This window comes from Petaurus breviceps, unplaced genomic scaffold (genome assembly GCF_028583685.1).
Source record: "Petaurus breviceps papuanus isolate PSGF00001 unplaced genomic scaffold, PetGlider_PUasm1.0 181, whole genome shotgun sequence".
NCBI classification, from domain to species: domain Eukaryota; kingdom Metazoa; phylum Chordata; class Mammalia; order Diprotodontia; family Petauridae; genus Petaurus; species Petaurus breviceps.
In genome coordinates this window covers 24153761-24177658 of record NW_027185784.1, presented here as the reverse complement: position 1 = coordinate 24177658, position 23898 = coordinate 24153761, and the positions used below count along the sequence as shown (strand labels likewise).

At 36.6% G+C, this 23898-nt stretch overlaps 1 protein-coding gene across 2 annotated transcripts in view; it reads left to right on the top strand.

Annotated features, from left to right (window-relative positions):
- KDM7A (lysine demethylase 7A) overlaps positions 1–23898 on the top strand; it is a 107249-nt gene that overhangs the window by 51080 nt on the left and 32271 nt on the right. For both annotated transcript variants that reach the window (XM_069087349.1, XM_069087350.1), the window contains exons 4-11: positions 227–387; positions 1843–1984; positions 2260–2446; positions 5482–5644; positions 12833–12920; positions 13685–13791; positions 16222–16313; positions 22410–22499. In XM_069087349.1, the coding sequence (XP_068943450.1) occupies positions 227–387; positions 1843–1984; positions 2260–2446; positions 5482–5644; positions 12833–12920; positions 13685–13791; positions 16222–16313; positions 22410–22499 (1030 nt within the window). The remainder of the gene's footprint in view (positions 1–226; positions 388–1842; positions 1985–2259; positions 2447–5481; positions 5645–12832; positions 12921–13684; positions 13792–16221; positions 16314–22409; positions 22500–23898) is intronic.

Here is a 23898-nt window from a genome sequence, read left to right as displayed (position 1 = left end):
GAATTTCAAACCCTGACTAAAATAGGGTCAGGAGAGAATTTGGAACCTTGGTGGAGGAGACAGGAAGAGAGAATTTCATATGTTAGCAAGGAAGTGTAACTCCAGCATAAGAGAATTAGCATCTATATTTACTAATCTGTATACATACATATATACATATGCATTAGAATATCTTCTTTAAATTATTTGAATTTTAAATGAACTCTCTTGTTAAATTTTTTTTCAGTGCTGATGAAATCATTGTAAAGATGAATGGTAGCCAGCTGACACAGAGATACCTGGAGAAACATGGATTTGATGTGCCTATTATGGTTCCCAAAATAGATGATCTAGGACTTAGACTCCCTCCACCGACTTTTTCTGTTATGGATGTGGAACGTTATGTAGGTATGAACTTTACACCAAAATTTTAAAATACCCTAGAGGAAGATGTGGCATAAATAAAAATGATTACTGTCCTAATGTTTGGAATAGATAAGAATTTTTATATAGGATAGGTTTATTAAATTTAGTATCTTAGGTCATTATAATATACATATATACATAGATAATACATATGTGCACATACATATACAAGCACATACATGCATGCATACAATGGTCTAGGTGTATATGTGTGTGTACACACACACACACACACACACACACACACACGCACATATACACCTAGCCCATAATATACACCCGATAAATGCTTGTTGACTTGCAGAATGGAAGACAGAATTGAGGCAGAAGAAATAGGTCTTTTGTGGACTTCCTTACCAGACCTTCTAAAGTGCTGCTTTATTCTTTCTCTTTAACAAGCCCAGTTTTACAACCAAGTTGTGAAATGCACAGTATATTTTAGTATCTGTTTTAATCTAGTCACCTCTCTCAATGGGAAGAACCACCTTTCATCATCCAGTTATCTTTTCTTTAAAGGACCCTGTTAAAGAGAAGATACTATTAAAATTTTTTAAAGTTAGATGTATACTCAGTAGTGAATGATTCAGCAGGATCACATGCCATGTATATATAGCATTTTTTGATTGTATAATCTTTTTTTTTTCCTTTTTGGAGGGGGGGGCAGGGCAGTTGGGGTTAAGTGACTTGCCCAAGGTCACACAGCTGGTAAGTGTTAAGTGTCTGAGGCTGGATTTGAACTCAGGTCTTCCTGACTCCAGGGCCAGTGCTCTATTCACTGAGCCACCTAGCCACCCTGTCTTTGTATAATCTTAGTGCATTAACTAGGGGATGTAGGCAAATCTCTCTCTTTGGAACTTACAGACTTGGAATCATAGAACTTTAGAGCTAGAGAAAGCCTTTAGAAGCCATCAGATACAATTTCATTTTATTGATGAAGAAACTGATCTAGAATTGGAAAGGACCTTAGTGGTGATATAGTCCTATCCCTCCATTGTGCAGATGAGGAAACTGAAGCCCAGAGAGTTCATGTAATCTAGTGGCAGAGCCAGAATTCAAATCAAATTCTCTGACTCCAAATCCATTGATCTTTTCATTATACAACACCATTTTGGCCAGTCTTTGTAAAGAAATCTAAGAGTTTCCCCCCCCTTCTCTGTGTGTGTGTTGCTTTTCTGGTTATAAATTTTAAGCTTGAAAGTATGAGCATATGGAATATCTTATAATAGATGGAAGTAGTTTTATATATAACATTAATTAGTAGCAAAAAGGTATTTAGTTTGATTTAAAAAATCAAAACCTAGAAAATGCCCTTGTTAGTGTTACAAAGTTGTATGGAAAACTTAGTTGTCAGCCCAAATTAATTCAGACTTTTATATGTATTTTAAGCATTTTTTGGTAATTCCTTCCTCAAAATGAGATTGTAATTTCTTTCCATAGGTGGTGACAAAGTAATAGATGTCATTGATGTGGCAAGGCAGGCAGACAGCAAAATGAAGCTTCACAACTATGTTAAATACTTCATGAATCCTAACCGTCCAAAGGTGTTAAATGTAATCAGCCTCGAGTTTTCAGACACAAAGTGAGTAGTTTTAGACAGTTTTGTTTAGGGGTTGCTAATGGGGGTGAAGTGTAATTTAATGGTAAACTGAGTATGGTAATAAGCACAGTCTTCAAAAATTTTGCAATGGTGATGTTACAAGTTTTGCTTTTGAGCAGTATAAAAATTTTTAAAGTAATTTCTTTTAAAGTTTGATAATAACTGTCGTTATATTTGAGGTCAGATTATTTAGAGTTGTTTGCCGGGGAGGGACATTATTGTTGATAAGTTTTCAATTTTATGTTTCTTTTTTAAAGGATGTCAGAATTGGTGGAAGTTCCTGATATTGCCCGAAAACTTTCTTGGGTGGAAAATTACTGGCCAGATGATTCAGTCTTCCCTAAGCCATTTGTTCAGAAATATTGTTTGATGGGAGTTCAAGACAGCTATACAGACTTTCACATTGACTTTGGTGGCACTTCAGTCTGGTACCATGTTCTCTGGGTGAGGATGGGTGGCATGCACTCTAAATGTTCCTTGACATTTCAAATATTTGTATGGAGTAGAATTTCTTTGCTTTGCAGAGGGACATTGCTATTTTAGTCCTCTTTAACAATATGTCTCCTACTTACTTAATAGAGTCATTTAATGATACCAAATAAATTGTTTTTCATTTGCCTAGACTGAGAAGAAAAATTAGGAAATAAGCCAATGGATGGAATAGAAAGTTCATCATCTCATCTTTCCTTGAAAAGCATGTTTTTCCTATGTGTCTTCTTTTTCCTTTTTTTCAGGTTACATTTTTTTCCATCTCAGGTGGAACAAGGATGTATCCAGTTGTGAATGGACTCCACTAAAGATTCATGTTATCTAACTTTAACTATCTCCTACTTTTATTATTTTCTGATATATTCCTTATCCTACTCTCTCTAGCAGCTTTTTTCACACTTTGTCCTCACTTTCAGTTCCTTTCCACATCCTTCCTTTCCCTCAAATGACCAGGCTTTCTTCTTTACTAAGATTATAAAGTCACCTGTAGTAAACTCTCTTGTATTAATTCTTAAAGTTTTAAGGGACTTTGATGCTAGGTCCAAGTGACCCATACCCTAAAATACTGACAGATAAGATTACTAATTCTCTAACAATGGTATTTGAAAGATTAAGGAGACTCTCTACCTCTTCCTGGTTATCTGTTACAATAAGTGGGGCTTTCTTTTGTTGTGTTCTTGGTTCAGTCTCAGTCATTGGACTAGAGAAGGAAGGAAGTTAGTTTAGTTAAAATAAAAAGAGAGAATCCCAGTAAATTCTAGAATGTAATATAAAAGGGATGGTAAATAAATGTTAAGAAAAAATAGTGGTGATTACAAAGAGCCAGTATCATTCATTATAAACAGGTTACTAATCAATTAGCAAGTACTTAGTATGTGCCAGGAATACAAAAAAAAAAAAAAACCAAAATCAATCCCTGCCCACAAATAGCCTACATTTTAATGGAGGACACAACACATACAAAGATGATGTAGGGTAGATGGAAAATAGACCTAAAAAGGAAGGAGAGCAGCTGTGGGCACTGGAAAAAGCTTCCTGTAGATTGTGGTACTGGCATTGGGCCTTGGAGGAAGCCAAGGATCCCAGAAATACAAGATAAGAAGGAGGAGTGCTTTACGCGCTGGGGACAGCTGAGGAAAGGTACAGAGATGAGATGGGTGTCCTTTGTGAGGAGCACCAAGTAGGTGAGAGAAAAGTAATGTCTTAGGACAGTTGAAAGATAGGAAAGGGCCAGGTTTTGAACAGTTTTAAATGCCACCCTGATGACTATATTTTTGAAGTAACATGGTTAGACCTGTACTTTAGGGAAATCCATGGTAGGTGAATTAGAGTAGGGGTGGACTTGAATCAGATAATCTAATTAGAAAGTTTTGCCAGAGTGATCTCATTTATTTCTTTATTTTTTAAAACAAGGTCTCAGACTTGAAAATGCTAGCTTTTTCAGAGTATTGACAAGTCTATCATGCTTTCCCTGTAGACAGTATGGATAAATGAGAACCAGATAATTATCTGTTTAGGTAAATTTAGAACTGAGGGAATGGCCATTCCAAAAGAATAGTCATTGAGGATTTAATGGCACTGTAGAAAAAAGTCTTTGAAATTATGGCTAGGGGTTTCCTTGTAAACAGTTGGGGAAAACTTAGAGATTTTTAAAAATGGGATGAGCTGCCTTGCAAAGTACTGGAATACTCATGATGGGTCTTGAAACAAAGACTAGATGAGCTCTTTGGTGGGAGGCAATGAGATTGTCATTCAGATATGGATTGGAATAGATGGCCTCTGAGTTAGTTTTAACTGAGGTTCTGTGATTCTGTTTTGTTTTGTCACTTATTTGAAATGTACCTAAAGAACTAGAAGGGCTTACATTGACTGGTGAAGTTTATTTTATCAATGAGATAATAGGAAAAATAGGTTAAGTACTTTACCCTTTGCCACATTTAGTAGACTTAGACCTTCAGACCTGGGATTCTTGACTCCCAATCTGGCAGCCTCCACTTAAATCCTTTTTGGCTTACCACAAATCTCTTCAGTACTACCTGATGCCTCAGGTGTTTTTTGATGGCATTCCAACCCTATATACTAGTCTTTTTTTACCCCATTCTTCCCAAACCAAAACTGTCAGCTCCTTTTTTTTTCTCCTCTTGTTGTTGGGTGTAATGTTGGAATAATTGCCTCATTGCCCAGAGCAGGGTCAGACCTGTTCCTCCTATGGGGTAGGGCTGGACTGCCCATTAAAATATCTCTTTCTTTCTTTTGGCAAACTGACTCAATTTTAAACCTGGAGTCATTCCCTATTTAGTTTTTTTTTTCTCCTGAATCCACTAAGTATTCTGTAGTATCCTGCTTTTGACCTGTTGCCCGAGTGTTTTTGTTTGTTGCTTTAGTCTGCCCACAAGAACCAAAAGTTATTGTCTCTAAGCCAGTGACCTCTGTTAGAAATGGCAGAGACTCAGTGGCATACGCAATCATAGCTAGATATATACATATGACATATTCTGTACGATAGGGTTGTAGTTCCTTGAAATTGAAATCAACCTTAAATTCACTGACAGTGTTTAGGACTGCTGCTTGTGAAAATCCTGGAAAACTATACTTACTGATGATATTTTTGTATCAAAGACTTAGTCCTGGTTTTACTTCTTATTGTATCTATTTGGGAATGGTTGCAGTAGCTTTGAAGAAGCTCATATGGGTTAGCAGCTATTGATTAAGTGTTTGAAATTTGCTTTTTGGAAGGGCCATTGGGGTTAAGTGACTTGCCCAAGGTCACATGGCTAGTAAGTGTTAAGTGTCTGAAGCTGGCCTTGAACTCAGGTCCTCCTGACCCCAGGGCTGGTGCTATATTCACTGTGCCACCTAGTCGCCCCTTGAAATATGCTTTTCTATGCTTAAAAAAAGGATTAGAATATCTAATTTTGTTCTCTGTAATGAATATTTGGATTAACTTAGGCTGGTTTTTAGGCTGTATGTTTCCTCTTTTCTTTTCATAGGGTGAGAAGATTTTTTATTTGATAAAACCAACAGATGAAAATTTAGCACTCTATGAATCCTGGAGTTCATCTGTCACCCAAAGTGAAGTGTACTTTGGTGAAAAAGTGGATAAATGCTATAAGTGTGTTGTGAAGCAAGGGCACACCCTATTTGTTCCAACAGGTAAGTTTTTTTCCCCCTCCACAGTTGATTTATAGTTATTCAAGCAAAGAGTCTTTCTTTAAAGTTTTGTAATGACATGAATAAACTTAGCCTCTTATGGCCTCAGCCTGGAATTTGCCTCTGGTACCCTGCTGAGGGCTCCACATATAATACTCACTAATCCTGGTGCTGTGTTTCAGTACCATCCTTTGTCATTCCCAAACTCTGACTGGTCCTAATTCTGCAGAGAAGAACCTGGGTCTATAATATTCACATTATACTAGGTACCAAGACCCTGAAATGGACATGGTATGTTGGTCACTGGCCTTACCTGTACAGTTAGGAACAGGTGTCAGGTGGGTGAGCTTGGGATGTGGAGTTGGTGCTTTGTGTGGCTCTCTGATTCTGTAGTTGCCTGACTAGGATGGCAACTCTTGAGTATCACTACCTTCTTGTTTGCGGTAGCTCTTTGCAGTTATGGAACACAAAGCATTATATAACTATAGCTTTTGTGTCTCTGCCCACCTTCTTTTTAGAGAAGGGGCATTGGATGCCTTGAACAGTAAGCATTTAGAAGAGATGAATGTAGACCAAACCTGACTCTCCACCTCTTCTTGGTCATCTCTGCTGTGTTCCTGGTTCAGGCTCAGATGGAATGTGGACAATGGTCATCACTGGTACAGAGATCTTTTAGGGGATGAAGAGGTGGGGATTTGGGGGAGAAGAAAGATATTGTGGCAAAGGAAGCATGTGACTCATCCCAGTTCATTGATGATTTTTTTGTAAATTTGACTTCAGGGTTGGGGGCCTAAAGTTTGACTTGAAGATCATTCAGGTTTTAATCTAGGTAGAGCATAGATAGGCTTGTAGAAGTATATCAAGATCAGCGGCCAAGGAATTTGTAAAGGAGGGTCGTAGGAAGGAAGCTGTTAATGATCACAGGTGACTTCTAGTTCTGTCCTAGAAAAACCATTGGACTGGGAATAAGGAGACTTCATTTCTAATTGTGACTCCTTCCAACTGGATGTGTAACTCTGGACAAGTCACACCTTGGTATGTTAGAGAGAGAGTAGGAAGGATTCATAAGACCCAGATGCTAGGCTTGGTTCCACTACTTATTAACTGCATGTCTTAGGTCATGCAGGTCACTTCTCCTAGTATGAGTGTTGGTCCCCTCACTGAGGAGTTGAATTACGTGGTTCTGACTTTTTTTCTAGGTTACATTGTGCAGTTCTCACTGAACCTCAGTTCTCTACTCTATCACATGAGCACTGGACTAAATCACCTCTAGGGTGCCTGCTAACTCTAAAATGCAGTCATTTCTCAGTATTCACCTCTCTAATAAGCCTTAGCTCATTAGTTGTAAGCTATTTTGGTCTTGTTTTCAATCTACCCAGTCTTGGACCATGGCCCTTCAGTAAAACCCTTTCCTACACGCGTTAGCTATTTGCTCCGGTGGCCTGTCTGCATTGTTATCCCACCTAAAAGGAACTTGGCTCTCCCTTAGCTTAATCTGTGCTCTTCCAAAGCCCGTGTACTGCCTCTGTGCCTTGGTTCTCTGAGCAGCCTGCCTCTACCACTTCTTGGCATTTATGTCATTCCTCTCTTGGATCTTGACTGTTCTGTATATTTCTTTCATCTCATCAAGCTCTAAGTGTCTTGAGAGCAGGTTCTATGTAGAAATTATCTTGGTATCCTTAGGCCTAGCTGAGTGCCATTGTATGTAATGGGAACATAGTAAATGTTTAGCTTTGGGATCTTGGGATCCCACAATTTGGTATAGCATGGGAGGTAGCCTGGTATATAAATAAAATTGAAATTGAATGGGAACTAGGGGAATAGTTACTGCCACAATCACACCAATCCTCTAGTGGCACTATGTCGCTTTTGTCTTTCTTGGTCTAAGTGTGGACACATCCCTTTCTCCTTAATCAGCCAAAGTTGATTTTTCAATAGGAGCTTATAAGTAAAGTAACATAAAAATAAGACAATATAAATGCACAGAGTGACAGATTACAGAGCAAAAATTGGGAGCATCGGCTCCAGTGTCGGGATGACCTGGATCAAATCCGGGCTCAGATACTCAGCACCACACCCAGAAATAATAACTGGCCGTGTAACCTTGAGCAAGTTGCTTAACCCCAATTGCTTAAAAAAAAAAAAAAGATTTATAGAGCAGAGGTAACTCATCTAGCTATAGATTGGCTTTGGCACTCATTACGTTTGATTCAGGTTTGATGTCATAAATGAAATGAAGCCCTTAGTCATTCAGTTTAACAAAAAGAGCTTTCCTTAGCCATAACATAAAAAAGAATATTCACAAAACAAGATACTTTAGCTTTTAGTTTGGGTAGGCACTACATTTGTCCACCCTTCCCAGTCTCCATATAGAAAAATGTCTGGTCAGCAAGGCAAGATTACTCTCATGATCTTCAGATGTCCATCAGGTTTGAAGGGCACTGATTCCATGTGGGTAGGCCTTTTTCTGCCCTTATGGGCCCAGGAAACCAGGGAAGCCATATCAGTATGGTCAGAGACTCTAGGTCTAACCTCATTAGTAGCCTTTAGAGCAGATAGCTTGATTCCTTAAAGCTTATTTAATTCATTTCAGTCTGGTCCAAGGGCTAACTGTCAAATCCAGCCATGCTCTTCCTGATTTAATTATGAGTTCTACCTGATACCCTTCTAGACTTACCACAACCATATATCATTGTAATTTATAATATTCAGTATGTAACTGTGTATATATAGAGAGATATTTGTTTTCAAATAATGTTAAATATTATATTAAAAAATTAGAACATGCAGTAATAAGTTTCCCCCAGTAGAAACAGGCATGTCATGAAGGTCATTTTCTTCACAGAGTCAGTGCACTCACTAGTGCCTGTAAGTGTGTTTCTGTTTTCTCTCAGTTGTTGTAGAGGAACATGGAATTCTGCAGCCAGACGTAACCAGGATCTGAAGAGTGCACTGTGGCTCTTTAAGTATTTTTTGAGCTATAGCTAAATATTTGTGACTAGTCAGTTATCATGTTTCCTTCCCCCAAAGTCTTCTCATATCCATGATAAACATCCCAAGTTCCTTCAGTATGATATAGTTAAAATTTACTCTCCTTTGTGTACCTTTCTAGCTTGTCAGTGTAACTTTATAAAATCTGGGCAGTAAGACTAGTACATAATCTTGCTATGTTCTGATCAGCTTTTAGAATACATTGAGGCTATTAAATCACTTGTTCTAGAAGCCTTATTTCTCAAATGCAGTGTAAGGTTTTGGGTAGCACACCATGCTTTTGAGTCATTGAGCTTATATATATATATTTTTTTTTTTTGGAGGGCAATTGGGGTTAAATGACTTGCCCAAGGTCACACAGCTAATTTTTGTGTTAAGTGTCTGAGGCCAGAACCGAACCCAGGCCCTCCTGACTCCAAGGCTGGTGGTGCTCTATTCACTGCGCCACCTAGCCGCCTCAAGCTTATATTCTTCTAATACACTTCAGTATAACTCTAAGCATGTTATTGGTCTTAGTTTCAGTCATTTTAGCACTGGTCAAATTATAATAGATAAGCACATTCAGGACTATAATATTTAATCAGCCAGTCAGAATTAAGTGCCTCCTATGTAGGAGGCTAAGTTTTGAAAATACAAAGACAGAGAAGTAACATAGTCCCTGTCTTTAAGAAGCTGACTTTTTTCTTTTTTTTTTTTCCCCAAAGCAAAAGGCACATAATAAAACAAAAGGTTCACAGTGCCTGGCACATAGTAAGCCCTGTGTAAATTTAAGCTGTTATCATCCTCATTATTATTATTGCATAAAAATGAATTTAATCAAGTAGCAAACATTCTTTCCACCCCAACACCACTGGCTGTCATCTCCTATTCCTCAGGACAGCACCATTAAACTTTCCATTTAATCTTCCTGTGAAGGCACTTACCTTCTAAAGAGTGAAGCAATATGTGTATATGTAAATGTGTGCAGATTATATATAGTTTGTGGATAGAAAGCATTAGTAACTCATAGGGTCAGGAAATGTTTCATGGAGAAGGTGGTGTTTGAGTTGCGTCTTAAAGGAAACCAGGGATTCCAAGTGGTAGAATCAGTCAATCAACTCTTATTAAGCACCTACTATATGGCAGGCAGTATTTGATCTTCATGTAATAAGGAGTCACTAGAGTTCATCAGTTGGTGATTGACATGGTCATACCTGCACTTTAGGAAAATCACTTTGATAGTTGTGCGAAAGGATAAATTGGAGTGGGGAACAATTTTAGACAGGGTAATCAAATAAGAGTCTACTGTAGTAGTCTAGGTGAGAGATGATGAGGGCCTGAACCAAAGTGGTGGTTGTATGAATGGAGAGAAGGGGACTGATATAAGAGATGTTGTAGAGAAAGAAATGATACAATTTGGAAACTGATTAGTTAGTGACATCACATTTGGAAACCTGGGTGACTTGGAGGTTAGTTGTGCCCTTGGCAATAATAGGGAACAACAATGAGTTTTGTTTTAGACATAATGAATTTGAGATGCTTATAAGACATCTTGTTGGAAATATCTAAAAGGTAATTATAGATGGTTAGGACTAGAACTCAGGAGACAGACCAAGACTGGATATATAGATTTGGGTGTCATCTTCATAAAAATGATAATGGACCCCATGGAAGTTGATAAGGTTACCAAATGAGAGAGCATAAAGAGAAAAGAGAAGGGGACACATAGAGCTTAGGGGTAGACTGGCAGACAGTTGTCAATTGATATGTCATGATAGGAATATAGAGTTAGCAAAGAACACTGAGGAGTCGTCATATAAAAGAGAGGAATGTCCTGAAAACCCAGAAGGAAGGGGAAACAGTATCCAATAGGAGAGGGTGTTCATTAGAATCAAATAATGCAGGATGGTTTAGAGCAGTTCCACTTTTTTTTCTATCATGGACCCCTTCTCATAGTCATGTTTGTTCATTCATAATTGAAAGAAATGCCAAATTTCAGTTAGAGGTTAGTGAAAATAAGGTCATTTTTTTCCTATTCAAGTACATGGACCCCCTTAGAGTTATCCATGAACTCCTTGGGAGTCTGTGGGCCCTAGGTTAAGAACCTTTGGTCTAGAAAGAGATTGAGGAAAGCCTATCAAATGTGGTAGTTAAGAAATGATGAGTTTTAAATTATTTATGTTAGTTTTAAATTATTTATGTTATCTTTCTTGGACTGCTTTACATAGAACCTCTGTGGCAAGAGAGGGGAGGTATACTGTGTACTTAACAGTACTTAACAGCCCTCTGGGGAATCAGGAGGTAGATCAGAGGTCTAATGTCTTTCATTGTTGTTTTCCTTTACATTATTGTGGTTATTGTGTAAATTGTTCTTTTGAGTCTTCTATTACTTTGCATCAGTTCATACAAGTCATCCTAAGTTTCTTGAATTCTTCAATCAGTCAGCAAGTATTTATTGAGTACTTGCTTTGTGAAATGCCCTGTCTAGGCCCTAGGATACAAATTTGAAGAATGAAATAATCCCTATACCCAAGAAACTTTTATTCCCGTGGGAGAGACAAGTACATGGCATAAATATGAAGTGAAACAATATAAATACATACAAACTAGTCAACTATAATATCATTTAGAAAGGGAGAGCCATAGTGATTGAGGAATCACAAAAAGCTTTATGCAAAAGGTGGTGTTTGTTCTTTATCTTAAAGAAAGATTGGAATTCTGAGAGGCAGAAGTAAGGAGAAAGTGCCAGGAAAAGGTCACATGTCATGTATCCTGAGGAAGGAGAAGAAGACCATGTTGGCTAAATCACAGAATATAGAAGAGGGACTTCCTTTTATCCTAGAGACAGTAGGAAGCCATTGGAATTTATTGAAATGAGTGATGTGGTCAGATCTCCACTTAAGAAAATCGATTTGGTAGCATTTTTGTAGTGTATCCCCCAGTGATGAGAGGCTTGAGGTTGAAGACCAGTGAGGGTGCTATTGCTGGTATTTAGATGAAAGTTGATAGATATGTGAATGGAAATAACAGGGAGGGGTGTTTTGGAAGTAGACACAGCAAGATTTGACAAGGGAGAAGTTGAGAATGAAAACTTAGGTTATGGACCCTTGGAGATGGGAAGGATAGTGATGCCCTTTGATGGAAATGAGGAAGTTTGGAAGAGGGGAAGGTTTTTTTTTTTTTTGCTTTTTGGAGGGCAGTTGGGGTTAAGGGACTTGCCCAAGGTCACACGGCTAGTTTTTGTGTTAAGTGTCTGAGGCTGGATTTGAATTCAGGTCGTTCTGACTCCCGTGCTGGTGCTCCATTCACTGCACCACCTAGCCACCCCTGAGGGGAAGGTTTTTTAGGAAAAGATAATGAGTTCAGTTTTGGACATATTGAAGATCATTGATTGTGAGCTAGAAGAGACCTTCGATGTTGCAGAGGAGGAAACTGAAGTTCCTAGAAGTTAAGTGATTGTCCAGGGCCACACAGCTAGTCAATATCTGTGGTAGAATCTGAATCCACATCTTCCTGACTCCAAGTCCAACTCTCTTTCTACTCATATGCCACAATATGTTCAGTCATTTCCCAGTTGATTGGCACACTCTTTGTTTCTTGTTCTTTGCTTCCACAAAGTGCTGCTATTACTACTTTTGTATACATGCAGATTTTTCCTGTTTTTGACCCCCTTGGGATTGACTATAAAACTAAGTCCTTTATATTAAGTGTTTATAATTATTTATTTTAAAAATTGAATATCAGCCATTTCCCTATTATAATATTACTATAAAAAGTCAGATTCACCTTATAATTTCAGCTTTTCCAGAACTTTTTCAGGTGAATATCTGTAGTGCAGAGTTTCTAAATCCTGGGTGGAGCTGCTTCTTCCCCTGCCTGGGGCACTAAAACATTTCAGAACTTTCTTGAGGTCACTGAATTGCTACTTTAATAATACCTGGAACTCTTATAACCAATTTTGTTTTCCTCATTTCACAAAATATTTAATTTAACTCCAAGCATAGTCTTTTAATCTGCAACAATTTGTATTTAAAAAATAAAATCCCTTCTCTTATATTTGGACCTTTATAATATAATTTATCATTAAGTAGATCATTTACATTTTACATTTAACAGACTATGTTATTGGTAGGAGATGCTTATCCATTAACTACTTATAATTATTTTACTGGTTGATCTCACACCTATTTTGCTTCATACTGATATGTCTTGTCATTTCAGGGTGGATTCATGCTGTGCTTACATCTCAGGACTGTATGGCTTTTGGAGGAAACTTTCTGCATAATCTTAATATTGGCATGCAGCTCAGGTTGGTCTTGTTAGTATTTAAAGGAATATATTTTTTCCTTTCTCGAGTAGGACATTCTTCAAGCTTTTAAAAAAAGATAACCATCCAGCATATGTTAAAGTGAAATCAATGGAGAGCAGGATCTGGGAACTAAATAGGAATTTTTTTTAGGCTTTTAAAAATTAATTCAACAATTTTGTCTGGAGCAGATCTCAGTGTATTTCAGTTCTTCAAGAAAAAATTAATATCAGGAGCTGAAAAAATTAAGATCTGCCCAAATTTAAATACCTTTAAACCATTCACGTACTATTTTGGCAGTTATTGAATGAGCAAGACGATTTAAAGGTTGGCCAGACTCAAGTGTGCAACATGGTGCTAAAAAGAGCAACCCAAAGTCAGGATTGTTGCCTGAACACCTATTTTACTTGTTGCCAGCATGTGGAGCTGTTTTCTAAACATATTGTTTTTATTTATTACAGTGGAATCCTGATAAAATTCCATCTGTTAAAAGATCACACATTGGGTTTGTATCCTAGTTTTATGAAGTCCACCTTTTTCCTTACAAGTTCAACAGTCAAACTTGATAAGCCCATTACCTGGATAAGATCACAGTTCAGTTTTGTCCAAATGTGGTCTTGTTAAGGTTTGACTTTATAGTACTTTGTCTTGTATCTCATGGCCTGCCTATTTTATTTTTCTCAACATTGTATCAGTTGGGTAAATATATCTAGTTTAATATTAATTATAATTAAGTAATTATAATTCCTTAAACATTATTTATTTAGGTGTTACGAGATGGAGAAAAGGCTAAAAACACCTGATCTTTTCAAATTCCCTTTCTTTGAAGCCATATGTTGGTTTGTAGCCAAAAATCTACTGGAAACTTTGAAAGGTAATTATTTCTTTGTGAACCTCACTTGCTTTTAATGCTATCTCATGGCGAACAGAGAACTTCTCAAAAGTCAGCCTTTTGAGTTGCATCTTCCCTAAACTTTTTCGAGATTTATTTTTTTAAACATTAGTGTTTTAAAAAGTTGATAATTGTAACTTCCTGACAGCAAGAAATTATTTTTTTACCATGGAATATTAAAAGTTGACCATTTCATGCTTTATATTTTATCATCTAAGAAAAACTGTTTGGTAAAATTTGTTTCTTATTAGTTTAGTTATAGTTATTTTTTCTTTCTTATTTCATTTGTGTTAGTGTAGTATTATTGTTTCCAATTTAATTTTTTGTCTAATTTCCTCATCAGTCAAGTAAAAAAATTAATTTCTCTTTAAATGATATTAATGAATATATTTTACTTCTGAAAGCTATTATTTCCTATAGAACAGAGATCAACTGAAAGGAGACGAGACAAAAATATTTTAGTGCTTTGTCTTTCCATCATCACATAACAGGAATAAAAAAGAACATTACTTCCAGGATATCTTACATGCTATAAAATTATAAAACTCATCTGATCACACATTATTTTCCCCCTTTCTTTGTGCATGTACTTTGGGCAAGGGTGGGGAGTACATCAGGCTGTTTTCTGGGCAGTAGGGCAAATGTGGTGAAGAGGCTTTGTGAGCAGACCGAGTAGCTATGACTTCATAAAGAAAATCTAAGACTAATTTAATAGCATTAGTTCTAGAAGTTAAAAAGCATAACTTTGACTTCTTGGTGTAATCAGTGTGTTTAGCAGGTATCTGTCAAAGTTGTATCTTTTTTTTTTTCTCTTTGGAGAGGGGAAGGCAGGGCAATTGGGGTTAAGTGACTTGCCCAAGGTCACATGGCTAGTAAGTGTTAAGTGTCTGAGGCTGGATTTGAAGTCAGGTCCTCCCGACTCCAGGGCTGGTGCTCTATTCACTGTGCCATCCAGCCACCCCACAAGGTTGTATCTTAACAGAGCTTCTTCCAGTCATGTTGCAGTGACCTTGCCTGTCTGACTCTACTAAGGTCATAAGAAAAAACAATTTTTTGAGGCCTTGTTTTCACACACAGCTAAGTTGTAGTGTATATATGAGAGCAAATTTCAAAATAAACCAATACAATTTCCTTCATTTTTAGCTAGCCTTTAAATGAGGTCAGGCTGTTTTTCCTATATTCTTGTTGCCTCATATCCTATTTCTGTTTTTACTGTTCTGCCTTTGTTAGTTTGGCTAGTTGAGTATCAACTGCATACTATTTTAAGATATCCATATTTTTTATACTCATTTAAAATTCCCAAATATTTCTAATTACAAAATTCATTTAACAAATATTAAAAACTTGATATGTTATCAAGCACTATGCTGGGGAGAGAAAAATAAGACATAAATATAGGCAGTATTGGTACTACATTATTAAATTTATTATGTACTTTAAAAAATAAGCCATATGTGATGGAAGCTCATGATTACTATGCAGTACTTTTTCTGTTCCCTGTATATGTAATTGTGCATGGAAATATTCATGTGTGTTGATATATGTCAAATTCATAATTTAAAGAAAAGAAAAAATGACCATAACCATAAAATAAAGTATGTACCCTGATGAGGTTCTGAGTTCCATGGGATTTTAGACAAGTGAGAGCTTCTTGAAAGAGGTGGCATTTAAAGTGGACATTGAAGGATAGATAAGATTTCAGAAAAGATTGTGGATTTGAGGAGAGGGGCATTCCAGGCATGGAGAATAGAATGACACAGAAGAGGGAAAGTGTGGGTTCTTTTCAGAAAATGCATTTTGCTTTGTTTCCCAATGAGTGTATAGCCTTTCCTTAAACCCAAACATTCCTTTTATTTAACATTTTAAAAATGTTTTATTAGTACTTAACATCATTATTATTTCCCAGTAGCACTCCTTTTCTTTCCTCCTACAGTAGAAGCCTTTCTTGTAACAAAAAAAGTTAAGTAAACCAAATTGTCACCGCATCCACCCCAGACAGCTTTTGCAACATTCCATAATTATTGTCCTCCTCCTCCTGGGAATGTTTTTGTGATATGTCCCTTGAAACCAGGATTTGAATTTAATCTTTTAGTATTGTTTTCATTTGCATTCTTGTTGTCATATATATATATATATTGTTTTCTTAGTTCTTTCTTTGTTCTGTCACTCTATACAAGTGTCCCCTTGTTTCTCTGAATTTTTCATATTTGTAATTTCTTATGGTATAACACTATTTAGATCACTACCATAGCTGTTGTTTAGCTATCTTCCAAATGTCTATGTCTTTTGTTTATTGTTTTTTGGCTCTACAAAAAAATTCCATTATTTAACTGCTAGTTTGGTTCTAAAATGCTTTTACTGTTATACCCATAAAATACCTAAATTGCTGCTTTTATTCCTTTTATTTTCCAGAATTGAGAGAAGATGGTTTCCAGCCTCCAAATTACTTAGTGCAGGGAGTCAAGGCATTGCATACTGCTTTAAAATTATGGATGAAAAAAGAAGTAAGCTATTTTCTTTGTAGTTCTAATGATTATTTTATTTTTCATCAGCTAAATTGATTAAGGTGTGAATGCTTTAAGTGTGAATCTTCAACAAAACCTGGGCTGTCAGGAGAAAGAAAAATCAAACTTTCTTGATAAACATTGTTTGTCATTGTCTATGTGTGTTTGTGTGTGTGTGTGTGTCTGTTTGTCTGTGTGTGTGTGTGTGCGTATACACACACACATACACACTAACGTTTGCTTTTATTTAAGGAATTTAAGATATGTCCTAAATCTGTATCTGAAATCAACCTGTGTTCACAGAATCACTGAATTTGGGAATGGGGGTGAGGGTGGGGGCTTTGTTTGACCTTTGTACAACACATACATGAAAAGAATCCCTGTTGTAACAACCTCCAGCTTCTGCTTGAGGACTTGCAAGAGAATCATGAAGGGGAAAAAGTAATTTATATATATTTTGGACATATAGTAGAATAGGAATGTTAAACCCATGGCATGAGATCTAGTAGCAGAGATAGAGCACAGGGTTCAAGTATGAGTTTGCTATGAATGTCACTAAAATGAAGTCTTATGATACATTAGGACAAATAAAATACAAATACTTGCATAATCTGTAATCCCTTGGATTGAAATTTCCAGCTTTCCACTCATCAAAGATTGGTTCTTCAGAGAAATGCCTTGAGGTATGGGGTGGAGTTGTGATTGGCGGGTTATCCTTCTAGGGATCCTCTACCAGAAAGTATCAGTTTGTTTATTGTGTACAGACAGTTCTTGCTTTAATAGGGCAGGATGGGGCAGGAAGGGCAGGAGTAAGATTGAGAGAGCACAGTGTTGTATAAGGTTGTTTTTTTTCTGGAATGCCAGTGTCTTAGAATTCTTTATGTAAAGTGAAGTTTGTATAATGTGAATTTATGTAAAGCAAGAACTGTCTTCCATGTTTCAGCTCAGTAAACATTTGTTAAATGCCTACTATTTATACAACACTGTGTTAGATATTAGGAGTATAAAGATAAAATGGAAAAATGATCCTTAGCTTCAAGGAGCTTACATTAAAGTTTGTAGGCAGTGGGAAAGGGACTAATTAATGGAGAAGGAGGAAGAGAAAGACTAGAGGATCTGCACTTGCCAAAGAGGAGGGTGACCTTTTGTACAGACACTGGAACAATTAGGAGAGGATCCTAAATAATTTTAGAGGAATTTTGAGATGTGAAGATGGAGAGCATTGCTTCTATTTTCTCAGTAAAGTAGGAGACAGTCTTTGGCTGAGAGGAAGGATTGAAGGGGGTTTGAGGAGAGAAGATTTAAATAGTCACTGGAAAAGTGTGACAAGATTCAATCAAGGGAGAATTAAAGGGTATCTGTACAGTTGTGAGAGCCCAACTGAGACGGAGTTATGTACATGAATAGGTGACATAGCCCATGGATTCCATGACTTTCATAGCACTGGGAAGAAGAGCAGATCAGGAAATGGATGGAGCCTTGACAAGATTATAGACAAAGTAAGGGAACAAAGCATTTGAAGTCAGAGAGAGGATAGTCTCTAGCAGCATTAGGAACCAAAGGATCTGGCTTCAGATCCTGGTTATACTCTTGGTGTGACTGGACAAGTGACTTAAGCTCTCTGACCTTGTCTTCCTCAGGCTTCTTTCTGTCTAGACTGAAGAGGTTGGACTAAACGGCTCTTGAGATTTCTTCTGTTTCTTAAGGCAATGATCCTCTGAGCCTATGGATGAGCCTCAGTAGTAGCTACTGTGGAAGATGCAACAGTACCAGACTTGTCTGACTTTGAGAACTGTAACATTTTCCTGAGAAGATAGACATGAATAGCATGAAAAATTACTTACATTGCAATGAAAACTTATTTCATGTTTCTTATGTGCAAGGTACTGTGCTAATAAGCATTGGAATACAAATAGAAAAAGCAGGACACCCTCTCCTTAAGGTACTCATTTAAATAAGCCAAGACAGTACACGTTGGAGAGTGGTGGCCAAGGTGGAATTTTGGTCTGCCAAGTCATAGGGATGGTGAATGGCAGTTGAGTTGTCCTTTCCAGCAATGATGGCCTTGATTTAATTGCTGTTTTCAGAGTAAGTGGTACCAAGGGAGAGGAATATACATGTGTAGCAACATGGCAGGAAGATGGCCAGAGTGCAGCAGGGTACACCCAAGGTTTCCAGGCTGTCTTGGTAGTGGTTGTACTTCTCAAGTGCAGAGTGCAACACAAGGCTTATCTGTACTATTTTCATTAAAAATCCATCAATTATTTTGGAAGGCTTTTTTTTTTTGATGTGGCATTGCCATCAGAAGGCTTAAAAAGAACAAAACTCAAAAGATCTTCAGAGACATGGGTAGTTCTGCTTCCCACCATATTGTCTGCAGATGGAACAGTTTAGAGCTGCTTTACATATAATTCATGATGCATCCTTTGAACCATATTGGCATCTGTAGACAGGGCTAATTTTTGTATCAAATTAGCCTTTTTATATTTAGTAGTTCCATGAACATTTTGTTTGATGACACAGTTTGGTTTTTCTTTTTAAAAGCACCAGGTTCTCTGGAAAATTTCTCATTTTGAGTAACAGTGATATAAGTCATTTTCAAGGTGTCATTTCAGTTTATTTGGTAGAGCACTACAGGTCAGACCATAGTCTTTCCTGTTCATCAGTAACAGTAATTCATGAATCTTAGTGATAAAGTAGCTTGTATTTTCTGAATGTGGGTTTTTTCCTTTGTGTTTGTTTCTCTTAACTAAATTGTCTTTTATCTTTGTACTAGTTTCAGCTATTCTAGATTTACTTTTTGAACTGGTTATTTTATTTATCACAAAGTGATGTTACTTCACTTTAAAAAGTTAGAATAAAAAATTGGAGATAGTTAAATTTGATTGTTGAAAATTTCAGGTACTTACCTTTAACAGTTCTGGAGTTACTACAATTTTTAATTTGGAGTGTTCTAAAATATCAGCTTATTAAATTGTACTCACCAAAATGAATGAGTATTGAGAAATATTATATATATTATGGTGCTTGTAAATTTCCTTACAATGACTTTTTTTTTTAAGCAATTGGGGTTAAGTAACTTGCTCAAGGTTACATGGCCAGGTGTTTCTGGGTGGGTGCTAAGTGTTTGAGCCCGGGATTAAATCCCAGGTCATCCCGACACTGGGGCCGGTGCTCTTACTCGCTGTGCTACCTGGCCGCCCCTACACAATGACTTTTTAACATTGAATTTATGCTCTTCACATTCATATATGACGAACAGTTCAACTTATCACTGTTATAATTCTACTCATATCCCACCTTGAAATTTGAAGGACCTAGTTGATGGTGGCTTATCAGATGCTCCTCTTTGTTGATGTGGCCTCTTCAAATATGATCTGGTTTTCAATAACCTCTTAAATAGTTGCTGTGCTTCAGTCATTAGCAGTTGAGACAGATTCACCATGTTAGTCTTACTCTTGCTGACTTTTGTTTTTATTGAAAAAAATATATTTATGCAGGAGTTGTACTGATTTAATATCCAGTGATTTGAAGTTTGGCAAACTATGGCACAGGCTATTCCTTACATCTGCGTGTCTTCCCTCTTTATATTGATCTCTTAGAATCCTCTACTTTCCTCAAGATTCACCTCAGGAGCTATTTCTCTCATGTTACCTTTCCTGAACTCTCCATTGCATGTTTCCTTCTTAAATAACCTTATGGCCATGGGCAAGCCACTTAGCCTTTCCGAACCTGAGTTCTTCATCTGTAAAATGAGAATGACTAGATGACTTCTAAGCTCAGATCATTTCTAGCTTTAAATCAGTGATTCTGAGAATAATTTGAATTACTTTTTATTTAAAGGATAATGGAGATACTTTATTAATAGGCTACAGACAGAACTGCATGTGAAAAGAGGTATAATATATAACAAGTAGAATTGAAGAAATAAGAGGTGAATAGTGATATACAGGGAGTGAGCGAGTAGTAAGAGATGGAGGCCCTGTGTACTTCATTGGGTACCAATGCCAAGAGTAATAGAAGAAGTACCTTAATTGAACTCATTAACACTTGAAAAGTTAAATAGCAGTATGATTACAGTGTGAGATTCTATGTCACATAGTATTTTCTTTTTTTTTTTTTTTAAGCAATTGGGGTTAAGCAACTTGCTCAAGATTACACGGCCAGTTATTTCTGGGTGTGGTGCTGAGTATCTGGGCCCAGACTTGATCCAGGTCATCCCGACACTGGTGCCAGTGTTCTTACTCGCCGAGCCACCTGCCCGCCCCTAAGCAATTGGGGTTAAGTAACTTGCTCGAGGTTACACAGCCAGGTGTTTCTGGGTGGGTGCTAAGTGTCTGAGCCCGGGATTCGATCTCCAGGTCTTCTCAACACTGGAGCCGGTGCTCTTACTCGCTGTGCTACCTGGCCGCCCCTCACATAGTATTTTCTGAAGAAGTAATACACAAATTATATCAACATTAAGTGTCATAAGTTATGTTCAAAGTGAATTTCTTTATATGACATTCATTGTTTAGCTATTTCTCAGGACACTTGTTAATTTTCAGAGAAATTGCAGGGGAAAAGATTTTACTGGAAGATGAAAGGAAATAATTCCATTTATTTGGATAATTGAGTGCTTTTTGGAGGGAATTAATATTTAGAGGTGGATATTTGAATGTGACTATAATAACCATTTATATAGCACTTGAAAGTTTTCAAAGTGTTTTACATCTATTATTCCATTTAATCCTCATAACAGACCAGAAAGGTAGGTATGACAGGTTTTATTATCCCCTTTTTATCCATAAGGAAACTGGTTCAGAGAAATCAAATGACTTGTCCATTTTTACAACACTGTTCAGTTTGGGGTTTAGATTTGAAGCCAGAACTTCCTGACTTCAAGTTGAGTATACTTGATTCCCTGCTACATCTCATATGCAGGTTAGTTTTGTAGTTTTATAGTTGAGGCAACAAGCATTTATTAAGTGCCTACTGTATGTAGGCTCTACTTAGATAATAATCCTATGTAATAACTCACAGGTGGGTGGTTCTTTTCCACTGGCGAGTTAATCTTTTGTAACTTGGTTTTTATTGAGGAAGGAGAAAAAAAGGCAAATTTCCTCCATTATTCATATTAGAACTCCTATTGAAGAACTAAGATTATTTCAGTATATATCTGTGTGAATTGAAATAAAAGTTAAGCTTATTAATGTCTTCATTTGTTAGTTTGTAGTAGTTAGAATTTTAAACAAATGATTTTGGTAAAGTAGGATTTTGTTTTTAAATGTAACAATAGAGCCTTCCCGTAATTATTCAATTAACTACAGTATAGAATCAAGTAAAAGAAGAGTGTATCTTTGATTCCATTTCAGAGAATTTCAGTTGTTTAAGTAAACAAGAGTACGTAGTTACTAGATTGATTTCATCTTTTGTGTGGACCCTGAGACCAGCATTACTAAGAGAATTCAGTGTCTATTCATGTGGTCTTTGGAGGCTTTAAGGCTTTCCTTTATCATCTCATTTGATTTTCACATCAGCCTGAGGAGATGAGTACTATGGGTTCTACAATAACTATTTTACATCTGAAGAAACCAAAGTTCAAAAAGTAAATTTACTTGCTCAGTTAAACTGATTTGCTCCTGTTCACATGACCAGTAAATTCTAGAGGAAGTATGTGAACCCTGGGCTTCTGGTGTCCAAAGGAAAACTTTCTGTACTATACATGCTGTTGCCTATTACATATGAATAGAAAACTTAGAAAATGAGCAAAGTTATCAGTACTTAGGATGAAGTTAATAAGGATAGCACTTTAATATTTACAGAACACTTGGATTACAGTGATCCTTTGAGGCAGACAGTATGAATGTTATCATTACAATTTTATACAAGAAGGACTTGATGCTTGCCAGAGTAAAATTACCTTGCCCATTGTCACAGCTAACATGTAAGAACCAGAATTTGAACCCAGGCCTTTTTAAGTATGTTGCTCTTTATATCACATCATATTGCTTATAAAACTTATAGAATGCAGGAAGTAAGTATGTTGGACATTAATTTGCCTGAGTACTTTTAAGAGGCACTAACTTTTATTTTTGTTTGTTTATCTAAATGCAGCTGGTATCAGAACATGCCTTTGAAATTCCAGATAATGTTAGACCAGGACATCTCATAAAAGAACTCTCTAAAGTAATTCGTTCAATAGAGGTAAGAGTAGAAACAGTTACCTAAATGAATATTAATGTTCTGATTTCTTTTTGAAGCAGATAATTATAATACTCCAAAAAAAACTCTGGAAAACTATTCCATGCTTTAGAAAATGCTATATGTGTTAGACCTTTTAAAATACTGATCTAAAATTTTAATTTCAGAAAGTTTTTTTTTTTGCAGATCAAAGCATACTGTCTTCCTCTTTTTATTTCTATATTTTTTCTTTCTCATGGTTTTTCTCTTCTGTTTTAATTCTTCTTTCACAACATGACTAATATGGAGATATGTTTAATATGATTGTACATATATAGCCTATATCAGATTGTTTGCCATTTTGGGAAGTGGGGGGTTGAAGGGAGTGAGAAAAAAATTTAGAACTCAAAATCTTATAAAAGTGAAGTTGAAAACTAAAAAGGAAAGAAGGAAGGAAGCAAGAAAGGAAGGAAGAGAAAGAAAGAAAGAAAGAAACAAAGAAAAGAAAGAAGGAAGAAAAACGAAGGAAAAATACAATATTAGAATCTGTGTGAAAGGGAAAAACTGGAGTCCTGATTTACAGTGAAACAGTGGACAACTTTGAATCAGTTTTCCCACATTTCAGATAATTTAATTCAATAGCAGGCTATTCTTAGAGAGTGGCCTTAAAAAGAAAGGGAATTTTTTTAAAAAAATATTTTTTCTTGATTTTTCAAATGCTTTATTACCTTCTGATTTACATCATTCATTTCCGCCAGATTTTGAGTTACAAATTTTCTCCCCATTTTTTCCCTACCCACCACCTTAAAATAGCAGTCCCACAGGATGTCCCCTCCTCCAGTCTGATCTCTCCCATATTTTCTCCCATACCCCTTTCAACTTTTCCAGTAGGGCATGGTGAATCTCTATGCCCCAGTGCCTGTATATCTTATTTCCCAATTACGTGTAAAATAGTATTAATAGTAGTATGTGTGTGTGTGTGTGTGTGTGTGTATATATATATTTAAACATTTGATTTTAAAACTTTGAATTCCAGATTCATTCCCTTCCTCCCTTGACACCCACCCTTACTGCGAAGATAAGCAGTTCAGTATAGGTTGTACGTGTGTAGCTAATGCAAAACATTAACATAGTAGATATATTGTAAAAGACTGACTATATTTCCCTCCCTCCTATCCCATCTCCCACTTGTTCTATTCTCTACTTTGATCCTGTCCCTTTTCAAAAGTGGGTGCTTCCAACTTCCCTCCCCCCAGCCTGCCCTCCCTTCCATCATCCCCCTCTCATCCTCTTCTCCCCATCTCTTCTCATTATATTCCTCTCTCACCTCTTAATTTCACCTTTTAAGTATCATCCCTTCCTATTAAATTGGTCCCGTGCCCTCTATCTGTGTATACCTGTAAATATATATACACACATTCAC